General features: G+C 41.3%; 2 protein-coding genes across 2 annotated transcripts; both read left to right on the forward strand.

The window, feature by feature from the left end:
- The first annotated feature begins 10,347 nt into the window (after positions 1-10,347).
- LOC135709356 (uncharacterized) lies at positions 10,348-11,407 on the forward strand. Its single transcript, XM_065231666.1, has 2 exons — positions 10,348-10,971; positions 11,039-11,407. Exons 1-2 carry the CDS (start codon positions 10,777-10,779, stop codon positions 11,204-11,206), a joined length of 363 nt encoding a protein of 120 aa, XP_065087738.1. The 5' UTR covers positions 10,348-10,776; the 3' UTR covers positions 11,207-11,407.
- Positions 11,408-20,424: 9,017 nt separating this feature from the next.
- On the forward strand, positions 20,425-22,127 carry LOC135709357 (uncharacterized). The gene is made up of 3 exons (XM_065231668.1): positions 20,425-20,524; positions 20,594-20,982; positions 21,054-22,127. Exons 2-3 carry the CDS (start codon positions 20,797-20,799, stop codon positions 21,210-21,212), a joined length of 345 nt encoding a protein of 114 aa, XP_065087740.1. The 5' UTR covers positions 20,425-20,524; positions 20,594-20,796; the 3' UTR covers positions 21,213-22,127.
- Positions 22,128-22,747: the final 620 nt, after the last annotated feature.

A 22,747-nucleotide genomic window follows, 5' to 3' on the forward strand; every position in this document is an offset into this window, starting at 1 on the left:
AAATGCTTTTGTGCCGTTATCAAATGTTATGCCTGAAATATCTATTATCTCAACTCTTTCCGTTTTTGAATTGTAGGCGATCATAATTTGTAGTAATCTTTTTCAAAAAGAAAGTTGATTACAAGATGTAAGCTTGATGGCCCTGAAAAGGGCCTTTTTATTGAAGAGGACATCCATGGCCACTTACGCTTGGCGTGTTTAGTGTAGGTGACAGCATCACAGATCTCATTTTTCAGGAACACCTTCAGCACACCTCGTAAATCAAACCGGAGATACGTCAGACACCGCTACGGCGAGCCAGACGACGGATGGTGGTTATCTCGAAGAATTTGCGTTTGGTTCTGAACATGGCGATGAGTGTGTAAAATATTACGCAATTCCATCCTCCCTATTCGCACGCGCCCGAGGATCGGAGTCGAATGCCACTTCGACTTGTTTCGTCTACTTACTACTCTCTGACGACTGTGCTGGGGAAGCAGCATATGCATGTAGGTAATTGGTGGATTTGTTAATTAATTCGACGCTTTTGGACAATGCTGAACATTTACCAGTTTTTCAATAGTTTCTTGTTGAAAATCAACATTCAGAAGCATTGTTATCAATGCGTAGCCATATTTCTGATCGATTGGTGATAAAATTATTGAAATTGGACCAGGGGAAGCTGAGTTATTAACGTTCAAAATCTTTCTTAATTTGTTACATGTTCCATTTTCGGTTTTCACAAAGTGTACCCCATATAGAAATCAAAGACGTAGTCCTACGTCAAAAACCAAAAAAGCTCTAAAACCATGCTGGCTCAACTAACTGATCAACGAGGAATGATGTCACCAGAAGAGGCTTTTAGTGTACTTATCGAGGCTGGATTGAGTAGATTTCAATAGTGAATCACCTTCGAGATTTCCACCTTACTATGTGATCGGAGCAGTGCAAAAAATATGCGCCCCTCTTAGTGAATTCATCGAAGAAAGTGCATTGAAAATAAGAGTGAAACTCCAGGCGGTGATGGAAAATACAGTAAAACGAATCGTCCAAATAATTGATGCAGAGCTCAACGAGTATATGGATAGCAACGATCTAGTTTCTACGGAACTGGTTCTTCTATGTAGCTGGGGTATGGAAATATATATGTGGTTTAATCCCATGCCTCAAAGTATTCGATTTTGTAGGCCATTCATCCTTGAATTCATTAAAGAGAGTAAATAAGTTATTATGGCTACAAAACAGGATGTAGAAAAAGAAATGAGTGAACTAACGCCAGTGAAAATTGAACTCTCAAACGACAAGTTTATACTTGTTGATTTTGATTTTGTCCTCAGTATGATAGACGGAAAAGTCTTAACTTATATTACTGGAAATTCGTCGATGCAGAATTGTCCAATATGTGGGGCAACACCAAATGTAAGGAATGATGGAGAGAAATTCGAAGAAGGATTTATATCAAACGAAGAAGCCTTGCATTACGGCATATCTCCACTTCATGCTTGGATAAGATGTTTCGAATGCCTTTTGCATATTGCATACAGAATGGATATCAAAAAATGGAAGGTAACGAAACCGTTCAAAGAACTATATGAACAAAGAAAAAAACATGTGACGACACAGCTTTACGAAAAATTTGGAGTAAGAGTAGATCAACCACGATCGGGTGGAGCAGGTACCAGTACTACAGGAAACGTTTGTCGAAGAGCATTTGGAAATCCCAAGCTTTTAAGCTCCGTGCTGAACATTGATGAAGAGTTAATTTTCAGATTCCGGAATATATTAATTGCTATTAACTGCCAAGAGCCAATAAACCCGGAAAAATTTGATGCATATTGCAAGGAAACATATAGGCTCTATCTTAAATTGTATGATTGGTACAAAATTCCTGCAACCGTGCATAAAGTTCTCGCTCATGCCGGAGAAATAATCATACATTCATCAGCACCACTTAGCGGAAGAGGCAGTAGAAAGTCAACATAAACAATTGAAACAATATTGAACCCATCATGCAAGAAAACGATCAAGAGTAGAAAATTTACTTGATGTCTTTATTCGTGCCATTATTGAATCGGACCCACTGATCAGTTCCATTTGGATGGCAAAAAGAAGACAGAAAAAAGTATCCCTGGATTATCCCGACGTCGTGAAAAGTTTCATGATATTTGAAAATTCTGTAAGTGATTCAGTAGTCGATACTAATAACTTCAATGCCTTGGAGGAACTTATGAAAGCAGTCGATGAAATTGAAGAAGAATTTGTTCATGAAGATATTGTAACAGAGGAATAAAAAGAAATTCGTTGAAACATATTTGATTTTGATTATTGTATCATGGCTTTTTGTATTTTTTGTTACAGAAGATTTGTTGAAAAAAATAAACATATTTCCAAAAAAAAGGTTTATTTTTTATTTTTTACGGTGTTCCCCCCAATAAAACCATGGTAGGTTGTCTTTGTTCAATAGATTTTATTCTCTGAAAACAAGCTTGAAACTGTAACCGTTATAAAATCGTAAAAATTAAATTTTAATTAATCAAAATTAATCAAAGGTCGTGAAAATGTTGAAAAGTGATAACGCACGCCTTATATTGATGAAAAAAAGCAAGAATAATAGCAGAAATTGTGAAAAAATGATAGAAATATTTTTGACCGCCTGGTTGTATGAAAATGCCCCATAGTGCATGGTCCAGGTCTCGTGGTCGTAGAGGACCACCGGTCTAATCAGCGTCTTGTAGACAGTCAATTTCGTGCGGCGGCGAATTTTATTCGACTGGAGCGTCCTCCGGAGTCCAAAGTAGGCACGATTCCCTGCCATAATGCGTCTTTGAATTTCTCTACTGGTATCATTTTCGGCGGTCACCAGCAAGCCCAAATACACGAACTCATCGACCACCTCAATTTCGTCACGGTCAATCTGAACTCGGAGTGGGAGGCTAACATTGTTTTCCCTAGAATCTCTTCCTTTCATGTATTTTGTCTTTGATGCGTTGATGGCAAGTCCAATCCGCATCGTCTCAAAGTTCCGTGCCATGATGTCCAAGAAGTTGGATGGACTTCCTGAAGATCGTGATCACACCTTCTAACGTGATGTTGAATAGCAGACACGAAAGTCCATCACCTTGCCGTAACCCCCTTCGAGATTCAAAGGGACTCGAGAGTGTCCCCGATACTCGAACAACGCACATCACTCGATCCATCGTCGCCTTGACCAATCTCGATCGATTGTGTCGTATGCGGATTTGAAATCGATGAACAAAAGATGTGTGGGCACGTTTTATTCGCGGCATTTCTGCAGAACCTGCCGAATCGCGAAAATTTGGTCCGTGGTAGCGCGGGCACCCATGAATCCCGTCTGGTATTGCCCCACGAACTCTGGGAGAGTACCTTGTAGGCGGCGCTCAGCAGTGTGATCGCGCGGTAGTTGCAGCAATCCAACTTGTCGCCCTTTTTGTAGATTGGGCATACGACACCTTCCATCCACTCCTCCGGTAATATCTTGGCAATTACCCATTGCAGCGCTCTAGCCAGTGCTTCACCACCGTATTCTAAAAGCTCACTTGGTACACACTTAGATTTTTTTGCCGAGTTTGACACCACCGAGCAGGCTCGGCATTTATTTTGACTGAGATCTCAGCAAAATTTATGTTTGAGATCTAAAAGAATTCCCGTTTGTTAACTGAATCTCGGCAGATTTTTCACTGAGATCCAGCAAAATAGATTGCCGAGCTGCTCGGTTGTGCCCATCTCGGCAAAAAAAATCTAAGTGTGTAGTTGATCTACTCCAGTTGCTTTGTTGTTCTTCAGCCGACCGATCTCCTCCTCAACTTCTTGAAGAGCAGGGGCCGGTAGCCTGTCGTCTTCTGCGCGTGCTCCAAGGTCTGTTGACGTGCCACCTTCGTTTTCTGCTGCTTCACCGTTGAGGTGCTCGTCATAGTACTGCTTCCACCTCTCAATCACGTCACACTCGTTCATGAGAAGGTTACCATCCAAGTCCTAGCACATATCGGCTTGCGGCACGAAGCTTTTGCGCGAACTATTTAGCTTCTCGTAGTACTTTCGTGTGTCGTTTACAAGGTACAGATTTTTCATCGCCTCGCGATCTCGGTCTTCCTGCTGACGCTTCTTCCTTCGGTAAACCGAGTTTTGTCTGTTCCGCGCTTGTCTGCATCGCTCCACATTGAATCTCGTGCGGTGTTGCAACATTCTCGCAACATTCTCGCCGGGATCGCTCTACCTAGTGCCGCTGCAGCAGTACTACCTGTGGCAGACCGGATGTCCCTCCAGCCATCTTCAAGAGAAGCTGCGCCAAGCTGCTCTTCCGTGAGTAGTGTAACTTCCAGCTGCTGCGCGTAGTCCCGGACAAATCCGGCGTCCCGTAATTGCTCATTATTGGGTCGCAGTGTTCGACTTCGACGGGTGTTATGCACCGTCGAGAGTTTTGAGCGCATGCATACTGCAACTAGATAGCGGTCCTAATCTGTGTTCGTACTGCGGTACGTGCGGACGTTGATAATGTCGGAGAAGAATTTCCCGTCGATTAGAACGTGATCGATTTGGTTTTCTGTGTGTTGGTCAGGTGATCTACAGGTGGCTTTGTGGATATCCTTGCGGGGGAAAAAGGTACTTCGAACTACCATACCCCGAGAGGCTGCAAAGTTCACGCATCGTTGGCCGTTGTCGTTCGATACGGCATGCAGGTTGTTTTACCCGATTGCCGGTCTATACAGTGCATAGAACGCTTCTTTCTCGTCGTCGGGTCTCCCTTCGTGTGGGCAGTGCACGTTGATATAGTAACGGTAGTGCACATTGAAGAAACGGCCCTTAATCCTCAACTTGCACATCCTCGCGTTGATCGGCTGCCAACCAATCACGCGTTGGCGCATCTTACCCAGCACTACAAAGCCGGTTCCCAGCTCGTTGGTGGTGCCACAGCCAGTGCTGAGATTTGTCATTGTCATTGACAGACTTTTGCGCGATATTGACAAAATTGTTTTTCACATAGTCAATGATAGACTTGATCCTCAAAAAAAAATCTTTGTCAAAATCTCATTCATTTTTTCGTCAATGACTAAGATTTACCTGGTAACAGAAAGGGTAATTTCTTGCATTCTGAGTCACATTATTGTTATCCAAGCTGTTCAGGACGTAGATGCTTGTTCACTTTAATGGCTCCATGTAATTGTTTTCCTCAAGCCATTTAATTTCATTTTAAATTTAGCTAATAAACAAATCAGCACATGTTCGTCACTGACAAAAATGACACTGAAAATTGACATGGTTTGCCTTGACGATGACTGTTAGCTCAAACGAGTGACCAAAGCAGAATTTTGAGTATCACCGTGTATTGTCGAAATTGTGCAGCACTGGCTACAGCTCTGGTAGAAAGTAGTCGCTCGATGCACGCTTTTCCATACCTTCCCTAGCAGCACACATGTCACTGAACAATTGTGGTTACTTGTGTGCCACTTATTCCAGTCACAATCAAGTTGCAGCAGCTTATTTCGATCGAAGTGTGCTGCTTGGGTTTTGTCCCGTCCAGCAAAGTTTCTGCAGTGTAACGACTTCGAAGTTGCGTGGTTGAAGTTCGTCATAGATTAACCTATCGCAGCCCGGGAAACCGAGCGATTTGCAGTTCCATGTTCCGAGTTTCCAATCGTAGTCCTTATTTAGTCGCATAGGTCTGTACCGATTGTTCCGATCCATATTTCTTTCGTCAGTATTTGCAACTTTATGTTTTTTTCCAGGGCGGCTTGTTGGGCCTGTCTCGCCTGTCATCCCAAGCTGTACACTCTAAAAAATATGCACGTTCGATCTATGTGAAAACATAGGTAGCTTTCGTCCATACTACTTTTCACGTAACATTTTCGTTAATGTCATGTAGCCAAAAAATATTCCCATTTAGTGGTCAACGTGAAAAGTATAGCTGTGTCGGTAGTGTAGTGGTAAGCGTGATTACCTCTCACTTCAGCAGGCCTGGGTTCAATCCCAGTCGGCGCCGCCGGGATGTTCTGAGGCATAACATCTCTGATCACGCCTTCCTTCGGAAGGGAAGTAAAGCCGTTGGTCCCCGGTTCATGAGTTGATGGGTCGATAGGTAGGGTCCAGGTGTGGAAGCTGCCTCCCTGGCGTCGGTAGCATTGGTGCTCAGCACAGACAACAAGATCGACGGAAAACAAATCAAGAACAATATATAACCATGCTAGAGGGATATACCATCATTTTATTTTCGTAAAAACAAAACCATCATAACAGATTATCAAGAAAGCCCTTTGGGATATGGGATCTCGGAGAAGAAGAAAATTGGAAGACCATGATCCACTCACGTTCTGAAACAATCATCACGAAGAGGGGGTCCACGAGAGAGTAGTAGTAGTGGCCACATTGCCCCCGAGTGGATGGGTGGGATATACGATAAACAAAAAGATAAGAATATCAAGGCTCAACTACTACGGGCACATCCTTAGCAGCGATCCAGGCGGAATTTTAAAAACGGCACTCAAGTACAGAGTACCAGAACCCAAGAAAATTGGAAGACCGGCATATACCTGGCAAAACCTGTATTCGACAGGACGTGGAGAGGAGCGAAATTCCCATTGAAGGATGGCAGGATATAGCACAAGAAAGTAGCAAGTTCAAACAAACCACTAAAAATCGGTATAGTAGCATGGTGGAGTCGTAATTTGAGACTAGCAGCGACTCTGGCTGGGATAGTGAAACAGAAGACATCATTATCAGGGGCGAGTCATGAGAAGTTGGCTATGTTATTAGCAAATTTAACTCCAGTTTGGATTGCATCTAACATGGACTTACTTTTCAGCTTATCAGCATATCCTGTCGCGTTCTCCGGGCGGTATTGGGCAGAGAGATGATGATGGGCAACTCGGTTGAGATATTGCGACTGCACTGCAGAAGCAGAAGGCGTAAATGGGAGTTCGAATAAAAATATGTTCTGTTGTCCCATTGTATTGTGCTTGCGTCCTACAAAAAATGTTGCCTAGCTATACGATTGAAACTGATGCTATGATCTCTCTGTTTCACTTACAGGGCGTCGACGACGGTCTGGGAAAATATGGATTCCTCTGCAAACTTTTGTGAATTCCGTTGCTTGACCTTTGCCAAGCTTAATATGATGAACACGGGTCTCTTAACTAATTAGGAGCTGTTAGGGGTATAAGTGTTTGTACTGGTGAAAAGTTGTTTACGAACAACGGCTAGAAGATAGAAGTTAATATTTATTTTGGCCAGAAGTTATAGGAGCAAGGAGGTGTTAATTTTCTGAATTTTTCCTTGCATTCATGATTATTATCACGGTTATGATATTTCGAAGTTTGGTTATGCCATCAGTGAACTAAATTTCAAAAGTCAATTGGTTAGTTAAATTTTGTTTTCAAATTGTTATGTGATTATATCAACTAGAATAGAAGTATTTACCAACAATATAACATTATTACTTATCATTCTACGAGGCAGAAATAGAGGCTATATACTTGGCGTATTAAAATATATACAGCTAAATATTGTCGCACATTTTCGATAGCGAGCTGCACGTGTTCGACTCAATCATTTTCGTTGATCTCGCTTTCCAATTGATTTATTTTGCGGCGCTCAGCAGTAGCCACTTAACAACTTAACCTATACGTACATAAGACACCCAAGTACGTGACTCTATCCTGAGCCAAGTGGTTGACCTTAGCTTGTTATTGTAGCTTTCAGTTCTATTTCATGTGACCCAATCTCGTGTGTGACCGCGAATCTGGTAGTATAGAGTATGCTATAGGTACCGTAATCCGCCGGCAAATTGATCAAAAAGCCTTGCATTTTCAGCTTTTCCGTATAAAATTTTCGGTAATACATATCAAGCTAAATTTTTATTGTATTTCATTGTATTTCAAATCTAATGATTTTTTTTTATCTAGGGGAAATGGCTCTAATGTTGACCTATGGATCTAAGATTGGACCCATCGCTAAAAATCTGCTATTTATCAATTTTATCTAGATGAACGCGTCATTGGGCGGGACTAATGGATATTTTTGGTCGCTATTGAAAATTTAGTTGATTGCTGAATTTATGTATGGGCCCAAATTAAGGGCATTTAGGCCGACATTACATCCATTCCCCCTACATTTTATTTTACTGGCGTTCAAAAGCTTCCAATATCGTTCAAATAAACGATCGTAGGGCAGTAGCGGCTGTTGTCATTAGATTAAAAGTAGTTTTTGCTTAATCTATGTGTAGCTGAATGCGAATTATTCAAAATATTACGAAAAATAAGTTTCCAATGTAATTAAATTGGAGGAGTTTCGTTAAATTTTTGTCGATTTTTTAAACCTTGCCTACATCTAGGCGCAACTATTTAGGCATTTTCGCCTAAATATGCTTTGCACAAGGATTCTTCGGTCTGATTCGGATTCACGGAACCCATACAAACATTTACTATAAATACTGTTGGAAGCTATTTGAAGGGTTGACCTATTTCACCCCATATCGATATTTTTAATTTTGAGATAAATCCAACCAATATGATACGTTATTATGTAGATCGACGTTACGTTTACGTTAAACCGTAATCAATATGCCCCCGGTTTACGGTATACCTACTTTAATTTCAACTCTTAAAGTTCAAACGCTCAAGCGGATATGTAGGCGCTTCGCACTTCAGCGTCTTGTTAGCGCACGGATTGGACGAGACATTATTTTTGACATCGGTTTGTTAGATTCCATATTTATACACTGCATTACTAATTGGTTTAATTTAACGGCATGCAATATGCTGCATTCCCTTATTGCCATGCCCGCGACGTCTTCGTCGATCACCGAGAAATTGGCGATGCTGATGAATATGACTATGGCTACGATTCTATAACACCGAACGCACAGTGTCGAACGTAGACAGAAGAATGCGATGTTTTTGGTTTCTGTCGAAATACCTGTTTGGTATGCTTGGTGACGCGAAATGCCGAAGACGCTCTTCTTGATGGTGATTCCTGTGACACACTGCTGCTATTCAATAGGTTTTTCCGAGGGTGGTGACTTATTCTTCGATGCAGGAAAGATTTCGTTTGCTGTACTGAGCTGCACTTACGCCGAGTAGAAAGAACATTTCAGTGCTAACATTTCAAAGGGCGTAATTGCTTTTGTAAACAATGACTTTAGCCGTCAATTTCTCGCGAATGAAATCGTACCTCTTCAAAATAACAATGCTAGCTGGTAGAGGAAACATTCCTCTACCTGCTGGTGTCATTATTTTTCATGAGTGAGCTTTCATTCGCGAGAAATCGACGGCTAAAGCCATTGTTTACAAATGCAATTACGCCCCTTTGAAATGTTGGCACTGGTTTATTAAAGATTTGATGATTTTTTACAAAAAGAAGGAAGTAGAATTTTCGAATCATCGCAAGCTTGAGATTTTTGAGCATCTAGGATTGAGATTAAGATGTGTCGCGCCCACTGGGTTTTCCAGTGTCATTCGCTACATTAAAACTTGAAATCTTGAAAATTAAAAAAAAAATTAAAAAATAAAAATATGAATGCAAAGTAGGAAGACAGGACCTTGAGTCCCAGATACGGGTAGTTTGTACTCTTTGAGAATTTGCATGCGTCGACTGATGTACCTACACGGCGAATGAGAACGACCCAAATTCGAGTTTAGCTTACTCATAAATACCTTTTGCCTCATATTTGTCCAGGTTTTTCCAGTTTTGTCCTGGAACAAATTTCCGAATATGAGAAAGTAAAGATTGGATTCACTTATTCCATTGGTAATACCATAGAGGTAACTCTTAGTAATACTGTTAGACTGAGTAAAATTTTCGTCAAATTTCCTAATTTTCCGGCAGATTTTTGAGGTTTTCCACAGAAAAATTTGAGGCAAATTTACTCATCGCTGAGCTTCTGAACCTTTGGCAATTATGTGTAAACTGAACTCAAATTTGGGTTGTTCTGATTCGCCGTGTACATATATTTTATGTAGGTAAGCAGTGTGATTTTTGATGATTTTGTCATAACAAAACGAATAAAAACTTACATTCCTTAGCATTAGTTTTTCACTACCTCTACACTCTCCAATCGCATATCAGTCCCATAGACACAAGGTGCATGTTTAAAAAAACAAGTTTACGATGTGCATTTTGACGGTTAAAGATATGATTTTGATTTGGATACATTGAACGGTATTGTAATTTAGTTGTATTTAGGTAAGAACAAATTACTTATTCTAAGCATCTTTCACTGACTAATTACAATTAGATGCTACAATTGCCCTAACGTGTGCCTCCAGATAAAATATAACGAAGAATCCCACTTCATACACTGCGCCTCCAAAGCTTTCAACCTCGCTTCGGTTTATATGATCGATCTTGAGCACCCAACCCATCAGAAGGGGGAAACAAACTGAAGGGAAAGGAAATATATATACATTTGAATTCAATGTAAACAACAACGCGAAGCGAGTGCTCTCACCCTCAGTTGCTAGAATTAGGCCGATCTGAGCGGATTGTTTTTTTGGCCGGTGTTTGGTATGTTGAGCATCTGGACACCCGTCGCTCGTACTAGGATACTGCAAAAATATCTGGTGCCAAATCGTCGGATGGATTACTTCATTCGCGGTTGAGAAGAGACGATGACGTCATACCAACGCTGAAAAATGTAGTGCTATTCCTGTGTGTGACAGCGTACTTTTTTTAATCGCTATCGATAAGGGTTATTGCTGCGAAACAGGCGATTACAGAAAAATTGCTTCCGCTTGAAGTGACAAGTGAGTTCATCCATCCATCCATCCATCCATCCATCGAACAAGTATGGATCTAAGCTTCAAGTGCCCACTGTGTGAGACATACTTTGCTACAAACGATGACCTCAAAGAACACGTGAAGGCGATTCATACCTCGTACTACTACGATACCTACCTGGTGCCGCCGGTTTTGATCTTCCCTGGCGGAACCACAACGGTCGTGGAGAGCGAGACTCCTGCTACGGTTATCACTACCGAACCGGTAAATATGGATTCAATTAGCGCTGCAAAGCTGACGGTCACTAAAATTTGTGTTATCTTAATTGTAGGTTTCTTCAGCGGACGTTTTTATCGAACCGGCCCCCGTGCCCGATGACGGTTGCTGCGAGTGTGACTGTTGTGACTGCTGCGGAGGAGATATTGGAGCGGACGCGGGTGGTACCGATGCCGGTGGCTGCGGGGATTGCGACTGCGATTGTGACTGTGTAATTATGTAGAGCAAACATATGCTACAACTTTGGTCTACCTAGAAGTAGTGTGTAGGAATTTTGGTTATGCATTACGCTGGAAGATTTTACACGCGTATTTTTTACAGAAGTGTTTTAGCAGCTACTCAAATTTTAAGCTGTTTTTAGTGATAAGACTAACAAGAAAACTCGAACTAACATAGGTATTATTCATATGTATTTATTTTAAAGCTCAAATAAAGCGAGTGAATAGTTTTGTATGCATATTGTAAATTGGATCCGCGTCAAGCAAATTTAAAATATTAGAGGACATGAATGGAATTCTTTTTTCACTATAGGCTACACTGCCCTGTGCGGCATAACAGTCCCATTGGCATTTTTAGTGAAAATGAGAATCGATTGTCAAGTACACCATCACTTTACAGTGTACTCGATGAGTTTCTGATGATCTGAAAATGTCGCAAAAAATACCAATCCATAAAGCTGGGTTTAGATAGGGCAAGTCAATTGATCAAGTCAGTTGAATTCAACTGACTTGAACGCGAATTGAACGTGTAAACCATGCCATTCAATTGACTTGATCAACTCACTTGAATTGAAAAAAGTTGAACCAGGCTCAACTTTGCAAGCCAATTGAATTCAACTGAGTTGATCATTTGACTTGCCCTATCTAAACCCAGCTTAAGAGCCCATAGCGAAAAAACTACAACAGCTACAAGTCTATCGGATTTATGTCGATGTTGTCCATTTATCAACTTGTCACATAGTTTACCCATTTTTTGGTAGGTTCAGTTTTGACCGATCTGAGTGGATTCTACCTAAATTGGGGTAGTTTTGAAATAGCGTGCAGCTGATTCAAATGTACTTACTACACTCGGAAAAACTTTCACGTCCGATTTACGTGAAAACATGTATGGTTATTGTTCACCTTATTTCTCATGTTTCTTTTACCGGAATTTAGCTTCGTGATTAGTCAGGTAAATCAGATCTGATTTCCACTTACTTCTTACGTGAAAATGGGGTGAAAACTACTGTGAAATTGGTAACTTTAACGTGATATTCCGCCTGGCTTACAATGCTGTTCACGTATTTTTTACGTGAATTTGAAATAAATAATGGAACGTATATATAGAAGCAGTCAATATTATGCAATTTGATCCGACAGATATTTCTTATCAATTCCACGTGTTCTAATTGATACTTCTATCTGCTCATAAAATTGTAAATTATTGACTGCTTGATTATTCACCTAGGGGCAGATCACTTGAGGTGTTTATCATAACAAAAAATTTAAATGCATTTTCTCAGTGCATTTTTTTCTGTGTGTAGTTCTAAGTGACACCTCCCTCCAATACATGCATGTGTACATGAAGGGTTTTGTCCTTTTTTGTGGCTCGCTTCGGTTCGCTCAAATCCACACTCGTGACTTGAGAAAATTATTCCGCAGAAAAAAATCCGTCGAAATTTCCGGTGGCAGCATTAAAAATCTCCACCGGAATCGTGCAGAGCCACCTCCGCCGAAAACGCGAGAAAACTCCGTCGAAGCTCACTGGAACCTCCTTTGGCAGTACCGAAAATCTCCGCCGAAACCTCTCGGAACCCTCTCCGCCGTGAATATCTGAAAAGTCCATCGAAACTCCCCTCGAAAATTCAGACGCTGCCAACGGAGGTTCCCAGAGACTTTTGACGAAGTTTCCACGCCAGGTGTTTGTGAAGAGATTGGATGCTGCAGACGGAAGCTCCATGTGTGTTTGAATGGGTGCGATATTCTACGCAGGTGTGGAAGCTGCCTTCCTGCACTTTCGGTTGCCGTCAATGGATGGCAATCGATGTCCGTCGGTGATTGGCACTGGATTGCGGAACAGAGACCGACGTTAAATAAAGGAAAAAAAAAACATAGTGTGGTACTGGAATTTATACTAGAATGGGGTACGTTAGTCGATTTGCTTGGGACCAATAGGCTAGTCAAGTAGTGAGCCAATTTAAAATCGTTTTCAAGAGCCAAAACTTTTTTTTTATCATGGTCACTTTAACACTCTTGGACAGCGAATCCAAACACATAAAGCAACCAACGATGAAGACAAAACGCTTGCTACTACTACCACGACAAACCGTCTCTGTTATAAAGCTTGTTCGGAGTTGTAGAAGGATGCCAGCTTTGTTGTAATATACACGGTTGAGGACATAGCTTGAACGGAATCGAGAAAAGACATAACAAACAAATTCCCATTAACACACGTGTATCATCGTCGGCGTTACTTCGTGAAGCAGCTTGCCAACAATTTTGTTGTTTTCTTGATATGTCTGTATTTATACAGATTTTTGAAGTCTCGTACATGCCCAATGCAGACTACAGACATTATACAGATATTCTAAACTTAATACAGATTTAGTACAGATTTCTACCAATTGGTTCCTGAAACTTAACATAAAATAAACAAAATTATTTTCGAGTGTGTGCATCTTGTTATGATTATGGTACGTTTTTAAAAGGTGCAACCACCTGGCAGATTTTGTTTTACTGACCTTTTTGACGTTTAATCATCTTCTCTTTTCTAGCAGGGGGGAGGTGGCTGTGAAATACGAACAATCGTCGCCTACCTCGCATAACAGATGCCAAACGTATACAGGGTTTGTTTACGTTTGGAACCAATTTCATACAAGAATGATCAGTCTGGGGGGGGGGGGGGGGGAACATCCAGACTTTGGACTTAGACTTCCCGGAAAAAAAAAAATCTCGGCCAACTATCCAGAACAAAATTTTCTCAAATATACACCGTGAACTATGGTTTACGGCTGTGGTTGTGAATATGGGAACTCTTTTTTCCCGTGTTAAAATTAGAAATTTTGAATTTATTTGCGAATTTATTTCCGATAAAAGCACAACCTGCTTTATTCAACTCGACACTCGGACGCACACTTGCAACTAGCCTTGTGGAAGCCCCTGATCCTATCATCGCAGTCGAGCCTATGCTGCCAGCGTTCAACAGTCGTCCCAGCCCTGCGTTTGAGTTAGGAGAGGGGGTCTTCCAAACTCCAACTGTAGGCAAGTATAATCAGCAAGCAACAACTGCTCTGTCTGAAAAATTCTTGGTTTCCAGAGTGCCATTGTATATGTCTGCTCCTCGACAATTGTGGTCTGAAGATAACATTAACAGTATACCAGCCCCACCATACCAGAAGCCGAGACGCTCCACAGAAAATTCACCGGAAGAAGCATTCAGATCCTCTGATCTAGTCCTGCCGAAGATTGACGACTTACACCATTATGATGAATCAACTTCTGTTTGTTTACTGGGACGCACTGCCGTTGGCATCATGGAAGCCCCCGAGCCCCCCGCCACAGTCGAGCCATTCCCGCCAGCGACCTGCAGCCGTCCCGGCCCTGTGTGTGGGCCTGGTGAAGGGGTCTTCCAACCACTCGTTTACGGCAAGTATGAACTCGTCCATGTGAATTCAACTGTTGATCCGCCACTTCGTTTCAGTTCATCTTCACTTATGGCCACCACTTCGAGCCTTTCTACGTCAGGTGATCTTTCGCTGCCTGATAGTTCACCGTTCTCTCGTGCGGATCCTGGACAAGTTATCATTGACACGGCTCGCACCGAACCCTCTAGCGGTTTACGTGTCTACTATCAGAACACCAGGGGGCTCATGACTAAATTGGACGATGTTTATCTGGCTGCGCTTGACGGGGAATATGACGTTTATGTATTCACGGAAACTTGGCTCGATGGGAGGATCAATTCAGTGCAACTGTTTGGTGACTCTTTTACTGTCTACAGATTAGACCGTAATTCATCCAACAGCATTCGTACTCGCGGTGGTGGTGTGCTCATCGCTGTTTCCAACGAAATCGCCTCCTGCGTAATCTCCAACGAACTATTTACTACAATTGAAGCGGTTTGGGTTAAGGTCAGCCTCACTTCGCGGGACATCCTCATTGGAGCGGTGTATATTCCCCCTGAACGTCGACATGACTGCACCACAATGCAGCTTCATCTGGATGCTACAGAATTTGCATCGTCCATGGCTGATATAACGGATGTGCTTCTTCTGCTTGGTGATTTTAATCAGCCTGGGCTTAGCTGGTCACCCTCAGGCCAGGGTTATGCGTTTCCAGATCCGATTGCATCTTCAACTACTCCTGCCAGCCGCTTGCTTGTTGACGGCACGGCTTTTCATGGACTGAGCCAGATAAACCTTGTTCCCAATTTCCAGTCTCGTTTTCTTGACTTGGTTTTTGTTAGCGAAAGTGCACTTCTGGACTGTGTCGTCGTTGAAGCGCCTGATGTCATCGTTCCTCTTGACAATTTCCACCCTGCTTTGGATATATCTATCGCGAACGGATCTCAAATTCGTTTTGATGAAACCATGACTGCCACTCGGCTCAATTTCCGGAAGACCGATTTCCGTTTGCTGAGACGTTCCTTGTCCCGGATCAACTGGAACGTGTTGAATGACCTTGATATCGAAACAGCAGCCGCTCGCTATAATAGCCTGTTGAGCGACTGTGTTTGTGCTTCAGTACCGAAGTGCCAACCTCCAAAAAAACCACCTTGGTCTAACGCTACTCTCCGCAACCTGAAACGAGTGCGATCTAGAGCTCTCCGTGCTCTCACTCATCGACGATGTACCCTTACCAAGCGAAATTTTTCAATGGCCAGCAATGATTATCGCCACTACAACAAGCTTCTTTACAAGAAGTATGTAATTCGTACTCAACATAATCTGCAATGCCACCCCAAGGGATTCTGGTCGTTTGTGAATACTAAGAGGAAGGAAACTGGACTGCCGTCAAAAATGTTTCTCGGCAATGACGTAGCATTGACAACTGAGGACAAATGCAGCCTATTTGCTAGGCACTTCTTAAGCGTCTTCTCGAATGACTCCCCATCGCAAGCAGAAATTGAGCGAGCCGTCCGTGATGTGCCAACCGACGTCGTAAACATGGATGTTTTTGCCGTAGATGTACAAATGGTTCTCTCTGTGATGAGTAAAACCAAATCATCATTTTCACCAGGTCCGAGTGTTATTCCATCTGCAGTCCTAAAAAAATGCTCCGATATCTTAGCTGCTCTGTTGTCCTTGCTCTTCAACCTGTCACTTCGTCAACAGAAATTTCCCGCACTATGGAAACGGTCTACTATGTTCCCTGTTTTCAAGAAAGGAGACAAACGCAATGTGGAAAACTACCGTGGGATTACCTCGCTTGGGGTTGAATCTAAGGTGTTTGAGTCGCTGATAAATGAGAGATTGTTTGCTTCCTGCAAGCATTACATAAGTACATGTCAACATGGTTTCTTTCCTGGCCGCTCCGTGGAAACTAATCTCGTCAGCTTTACGTCGTTCTGTATGGAAAATGTATGCAAGAAACTTCAAGTGGATGCCATCTACACTGATCTTAAAGCTGCGTTTGATAGAGTTGTGCACGACGTTCTGCTAGCAAAGCTTGAAAAAATTGGATGTTCTGTTTCCTTCTGCAGCTGGCTTAGATCGTACCTCGTGCAACGTAAAGTTACTATATGCATTGGAAACTACTCATCGTACTGTTTCTCGAATAGATCAGGAGTTCCACAGGGTAGCACTTTGGGACCAATGCTCTTCTCTTTATTTGTGAACGATGTAACGTTTATTCTACTACGAGGAGGTAAATTGTTTTTTGCCGATGACTTGAAGATTTATCTAGTCGTTCGAGGCTATGTCGAGTGTTTAGAACTACAAAACCTTCTTGAAATCTTTAATGATTGGTGTGAACGTAATTTTATGGTCCTGTGCGTCTCAAAGTGCTGCGTAATTAGTTTCCGTCGAACTAGGACTGCCATTTTGTTTGATTATAACGTTGCTGGAACTGCAGTTCAACGTGTCGATCACGTTAAAGACCTCGGTGTCATGTTGGATGAAAAGCTCACATACACTCGCCACTTCTCAACCACGATCGACAAAGCTAATCGACAGCTTGGATTCATGTTCAAGATATCTAAGGAATTTCGTGATCCTCTGTGTTTTAAAGCCCTTTACTGTTCATTGGTACGCTCACTACTGGAATTCGCGTGTGTTGTCTGGAATCCCTACCAGGCTGTATGGAGTGGACGATTCGAAGCTGTTCAACGCAAATTCATCAGATACGCACTGCGCTATCTTCCATGGAGTGACCCGCTGAATTTACCACCGTATGCTGACCTCTGTCGTTTACTGGGTTTGGATACTCTTGCTAAGCGACGAAACATATCGCAGGTCGTCTTCGTTGCTAAAGTTTTACTCGCAGAATATGATGTTCCTGAGTTACTGGCCAAAATTAATCTGTATGCTCCTGCCCGAACACTCCGTCCGAGAACCTTGCTACATGAAGTAGTACATGCAACCAACTATGCTGCAAACAGTTCCTTTGTCGCCGTGATTCATCAATTCAACGAAGCCTCTGACCTATTTGACTTTGACATCAATGCCTCGATGTTTCGTCATCGTTTGCTGTTGGCCAATTTTTAATTTTTAATGAGTGACTACATTTAGATTTAAGTGTTTCATTGAGACTATCAAGTCAGATGGACTATAATAATAATAAATATAGGGGAAATGGCTCTAATGTCGGCCTATGGATCTAAGATTGGGCCCATTGCTAAAAATCTGCTTTTTATCAATTTTATCTAGATGAACGCGTCATTGGACGTTACCAATGGATATTTTTTGTCGCTATTGAAAATTTAGTCGATTGCTGAATTTATGTATGTGCCCAAATGAGGGGCATTTAGGCCGACATTTACATCCATTTACCCTACTAAATTTAAATAAATGTTAAACCACAGACAAACAGACATAACACATTGAATATTTCTCATTGTAAAACATCGTCGCTAAAACATTACCGCCATCTGTTGAGTACACTGTGGTGGGTAGTACGCTGAACAGATGGCGGTAGTGTGTGAACGTCAAACGCGAGGGAATTGACTATGCACGCCACAGGTGGCAGTACTACCAACTGAGATACTTTCAAATTGACCCTTAAATGCTTGTTCGATGAACAACTTGTGAGTGTTATGTCTGTTTGTCTGTGGTTAAACTTCGACTAATGGTTTTGATTGAAAATCTCTAAACGTTAAAAATGAATTGAATTTTCAGGAAACTATTCCAAAGGAATTCCGGGGTGCTCTTTTCTCTAGAATAATTTCTAGAGAATTCTAAGGAGAATCCCAAGTGAATTTTCAGAAGAATTTAGAGGGGAGCTTCCAGATAATTATGAACAGAATTGTAAGTTAGTAGGTGAATTGCATGGAAATCTATGGAGGCTACAGGCAAATTTTAAATAAAATTATTGAAGGAAGCATCAGTGAATTCTTCCGAAGCAAATCTTAGGAATTTTTTGGAGTGTTCTGAAATGTTGTAAAGAAATTGTCAATGGACGCTGAGAGATAATCTCAAATTAATATTAAAGAAACTCTGTGAACGGAAAATATTTAGTGGCGCCGGCGGTGTAGTGCTAAGCGTGACCCTCTCGTTCCAAAGGGCCTAGGTTCAATCGCAGTCAGTGCCGTCGGGTTTTTCTGAGGCATAAAATCTCTGATCACGATCTGATCCTTCTGAAGGAAAGTAAAGCCGTTGGTCCCCGGTTCATGAGTTCGTGGGTCGTTAGGTAGGGTCCAGGTGTGGGAGCTGCATCCCTGGCGTCGGTAGCATTGGTCTTCAGTACGGAAAACAAGATCGACGAAAACAAATCAAAGAAAAAAAGGGATTTTATTCTGAAGGAAATTTGAGAACCAAAACTCCGGGAAAACACCGGGACAATGCAAATCGAAATTTGCTGGTCATCATGCGTGTGGCGCCCGTTCACCGCTCACTTTAGAGCAAAATTATGTTTACAACGCTAGCATAATATTTTGTATAGGTGTATAGAGAATATTTTTACACTATCTTGAAGGAATAGAGGAAAAAATAAAAGTTATGACCTTTTGAAAATGTGTTCGTAATGACTATTTTATGTTTATTTTTATATTGGCCGGTAAACGGAACCCTCGATTGAGTTTCACCGCTCATATGGATGTAAACAATATTTTTTTCGATAATAGTAATAATAATGTGTAGAACGTTTCAAATTACTAGCAGGCATCTAAAATTAGTGCATTAGCCGGTAAAATGAATGTTTAAACTTATTTGTAAACTTTTTCAGCAAATTAAAAAAAAAGAGCGATGACTGCAGGTAGAGCGCGTACTACACGGTACAACATATAATTATAACATCTAATGATTTCATAATTCCGAAAAAATATATTTATAGCGAAGTAAGTTGAAGCAATCTGCATATTTATACTACTATTATAGAATAGGTTATGGTGGGGCAAGTGTGTCACCCTAACAATTGTGCGCCCTTTTTGAATGTATAGTAGATATTTATGGAAGTTGTACACCTAATTGCTGATATAATTTTCTGTAATGAGCTCATCGGAGACTTTCCAAATATGTTAATAAAATGTATGATAGCTACCTCAATGAACGAACCAGTCCAACAGTAAATCATCTTGTGAATACTTTGTACGAAAATGTTGTTTCTGAAAGTAGTTCGCTACAGTCTGTTTTAGGAAATACTTCTCGTAAGAAAAATATCCAGAAGTTTTCAGAAACCCATACCTAGATTGGATGTATTTGACGTTTGACTTGCTTCCGGGACCATCGAGTTAGACATAAATTAAGATATAGAGTCATGGTCACATACAGCAATATAGACTATAGAGGTATAGAGAACTGACTCTCTCCCGAGGGGGGCGACTCTATCTACGATGCAGGGAAAATTGTGTTTTGCTGTGCTTTGCTGCGCACACGCTGAATAGATAGAAAGAAGATTGATGACGATTCTGAAGATTTCCTGCAAAAATATTATGCGCGATGCAAGTAGATGCGAGAAATAAAAGAAGATTTTTCGAAGATTGATTCACTAGTGTGAGATTTGTTGAGTATCTAGAATTGAGATTTAGATGTGTCACCCCCCTCGCTCTTTCCTAATGTTCGTCTGTTTTGAGTGTAGAACCACATAGCACTACGTATGTTGAGCGCTTTGGAAGCTTATCGCTGAAAACATCGCATGAGCAAAGCTTCAAAACACATTCGAAAAAGCTTATACCCGAGAAAGCTTCTCCGCTTTCAAAACCGAAAGCGGGCGGTGGGTGGTCGATCATGTAAACAACATTCGAGACAATATGTCTGGTCTGTCAGCATCGGGCACACACTTTTCGCACTCACCATACATCATACACACATCCCGCACGGAGGCCTAGCTGCAGGCGTAAAATGTTAACATTTTTCTAAATATTTACCCTTCGCAAGCAGCATTAAACGGCGTCTCGAGTCGAGCACGAGGTAAGTGGCATGTTTTTGGGCAGTTTGGATAAGCCGGAAACGACGAATGACTGCATTTTCTCTTTACAGATTTACGCCCTTCTGTCAGACAGCTGATTCGGGGAAAGCTGCTAGCGAAGAGAAAAAAAAAACAGGAAAACTTTGCAGTACGTAATGTTATCTCGTGCGGAACGCTATTAATAGATACGTAAGACGGGGTTCGAGTTTTGAATAATAATAACGATACGATAGATATACCGTATCCGTAAAACGGAAGCTGTAACGATTAGACAATGGATTTCAAATGTCCTCTCTGTGATATGCCAATGCCGTCGCTGGAGAAGCTCAAACAGCACATAAAGAACACTCATAGTGCATATTTTTACGATACCTACCTGTTCCCACCGGAAATGCTCTTCCCAGGAGCGCCCTCCAGCGCCGCAACAAACAACGTGGAAGGGGTGATAACAAGCGAACCGGTAGGTGGTTTCGATCTATTTGGCATCGATAGTTTTGAACATGTCGATTGACGTGTGCTTTACATTTGCAGATGTCCACACCGGAAGTGACAATCGAACAAACGGATGAGCCGTGCTGCGTGTGCTGTGAGTACGAGACAACCGACGGCGATGGAACCGATTGTGGGTTGTGTGATTGCAACTGCGAGGATGACGCCGGTGCGGAGTGTGATGACTGTATGGTGATGTAAGTACACTGTTAACTTTAGACTACTTGTATAGAAACATAGTAGAACTTTAAGCGCTGCCTGAGGAAATCCAAAACATAGGAAAACACATTAGCTCGCAAAATCGATGTTACACATATAGTTTTTAAAAGTGCCTATACTTCTGCAAAAATCAAACGTCATGTTACAAAAAAGCACACAAACACATATGAATTCAATCAAGGACAAAACATACGTACATTCGAGCTCGAAAGTTGATTTTAGCATTAGCAAACGTTACGTATCGAACAGCAATCTGAACTCTTCCGAACAAGCAAAAGTCTTTACAGCATTCTTTACGAAACGACCGCCTCCAACGAGGGGTGAAATCATACAAATGTGCCAACAGTCCCACTTGATGTACCACGTGTCCGAGCTTAGGGAACCAAAAGTTTCTGTTTCGATCACCTCTTTTTCATTAGTTAACTATAGTCAATTGGGTCATAACCTATATTGAAACGATACAAACATTTTGTTTGAGAAAACTTTAACAAACAAAGAATACATTAAAAAAAATAGTGCAAACAAAAGTTCAAGGTTAGACTGAAATTGTCAAACAGTAAGGGGCAATATTCTGTCAAACAGAGGACAACATTAGGAATCGCATCAAACAGGACAAAGATGAATATGTTATGTTTTAACTTCCTTAGAAGGTGTAAAATGAGAAGAATAGGATCAAGTCTTTTCAATCTTCCCAGGCTTCGGAAGTCCCTTATATGATTAAGTAGTATAGTCATGTGGTCTAAAAAGAAGATATACCAGGGTAAAACGCATACCAATATACGATAGTAGTCGTTAGCAATGGGTGTTAGAGCAGAGCTACCTATTCCTCCTAGTGGTTAGAATATGTGCACTTGTACGAATAGGAAAGTTTGTTGGACAGATTTAAGGAATTGTAGGTCAACGGTCCGATTGGTGGATTCACATACGTCTTTAAGTTTAGTTTGGTTTAAAAACTAAAATACCTGTGAATATTGGCATTCACTTTGTAGGTACTGGAAAAGTACAAGGCGTGATATGAATAGTTACATTTTATTATAATGCGCTTAGTACGGTTCTAATACATACAGTAAGAGTGTAACAGTGCTGATATATCGGCCCTTATTACGGGTGTCACGGTGAAGGTACAGCTTTTCACTCAAGGTGAAGTGGTTCCCATTTGATTTGCCCGGGAATCACATAACCGTGAATGATAACTTGTCACTTCACATCGTTTTCGCCGTGAAGCGACACCCGTAATAAGGGCTATCGCTTATTTTTTCACTACCATGGAAGCTGAGAATGATCGTCAATCATAGAAATATTTTAGCACTAATGACTTATTAGTACCGTAATTCGGGGCAAATTGATCACCCGGGTAAAATATCATTATTTTTTGCATATAAAATTTATGGTAATAGATATCAAGATAAATCTTTATTGGATTTCATCAAAGGACTCTAATTATTGATTTGATGAGTTTTTCTCAACAAAACAAGTATAAAAAGTACTGGCGTCCAATAGCTTCCAATTTCATCATT

This window comes from Ochlerotatus camptorhynchus, unplaced genomic scaffold (genome assembly GCF_037179485.1).
Source record: "Ochlerotatus camptorhynchus isolate MF236.1 unplaced genomic scaffold, CSIRO-AGI_Acam_v1.1 ptg000358l, whole genome shotgun sequence".
In the NCBI taxonomy this organism is placed as follows: Eukaryota; Metazoa; Arthropoda; class Insecta; order Diptera; family Culicidae; genus Ochlerotatus; species Ochlerotatus camptorhynchus.

Bases quoted from the DNA above. Each gene is read 5' to 3' on its own strand.
- LOC135709356 (XM_065231666.1), top strand. From the start codon at position 10,777: ATGGATCTAAGCTTCAAGTGCCCACTGTGTGAGACATACTTTGCTACA. The intron at 10,972-11,038 runs GTAAATATGGAT...TCTTAATTGTAG, and splicing joins CGGTTATCACTACCGAACCG to GTTTCTTCAGCGGACGTTTT.
- LOC135709357 (XM_065231668.1), top strand. From the start codon at position 20,797: ATGGATTTCAAATGTCCTCTCTGTGATATGCCAATGCCGTCGCTGGAG. The intron at 20,983-21,053 runs GTAGGTGGTTTC...TTACATTTGCAG, and splicing joins GGGTGATAACAAGCGAACCG to ATGTCCACACCGGAAGTGAC.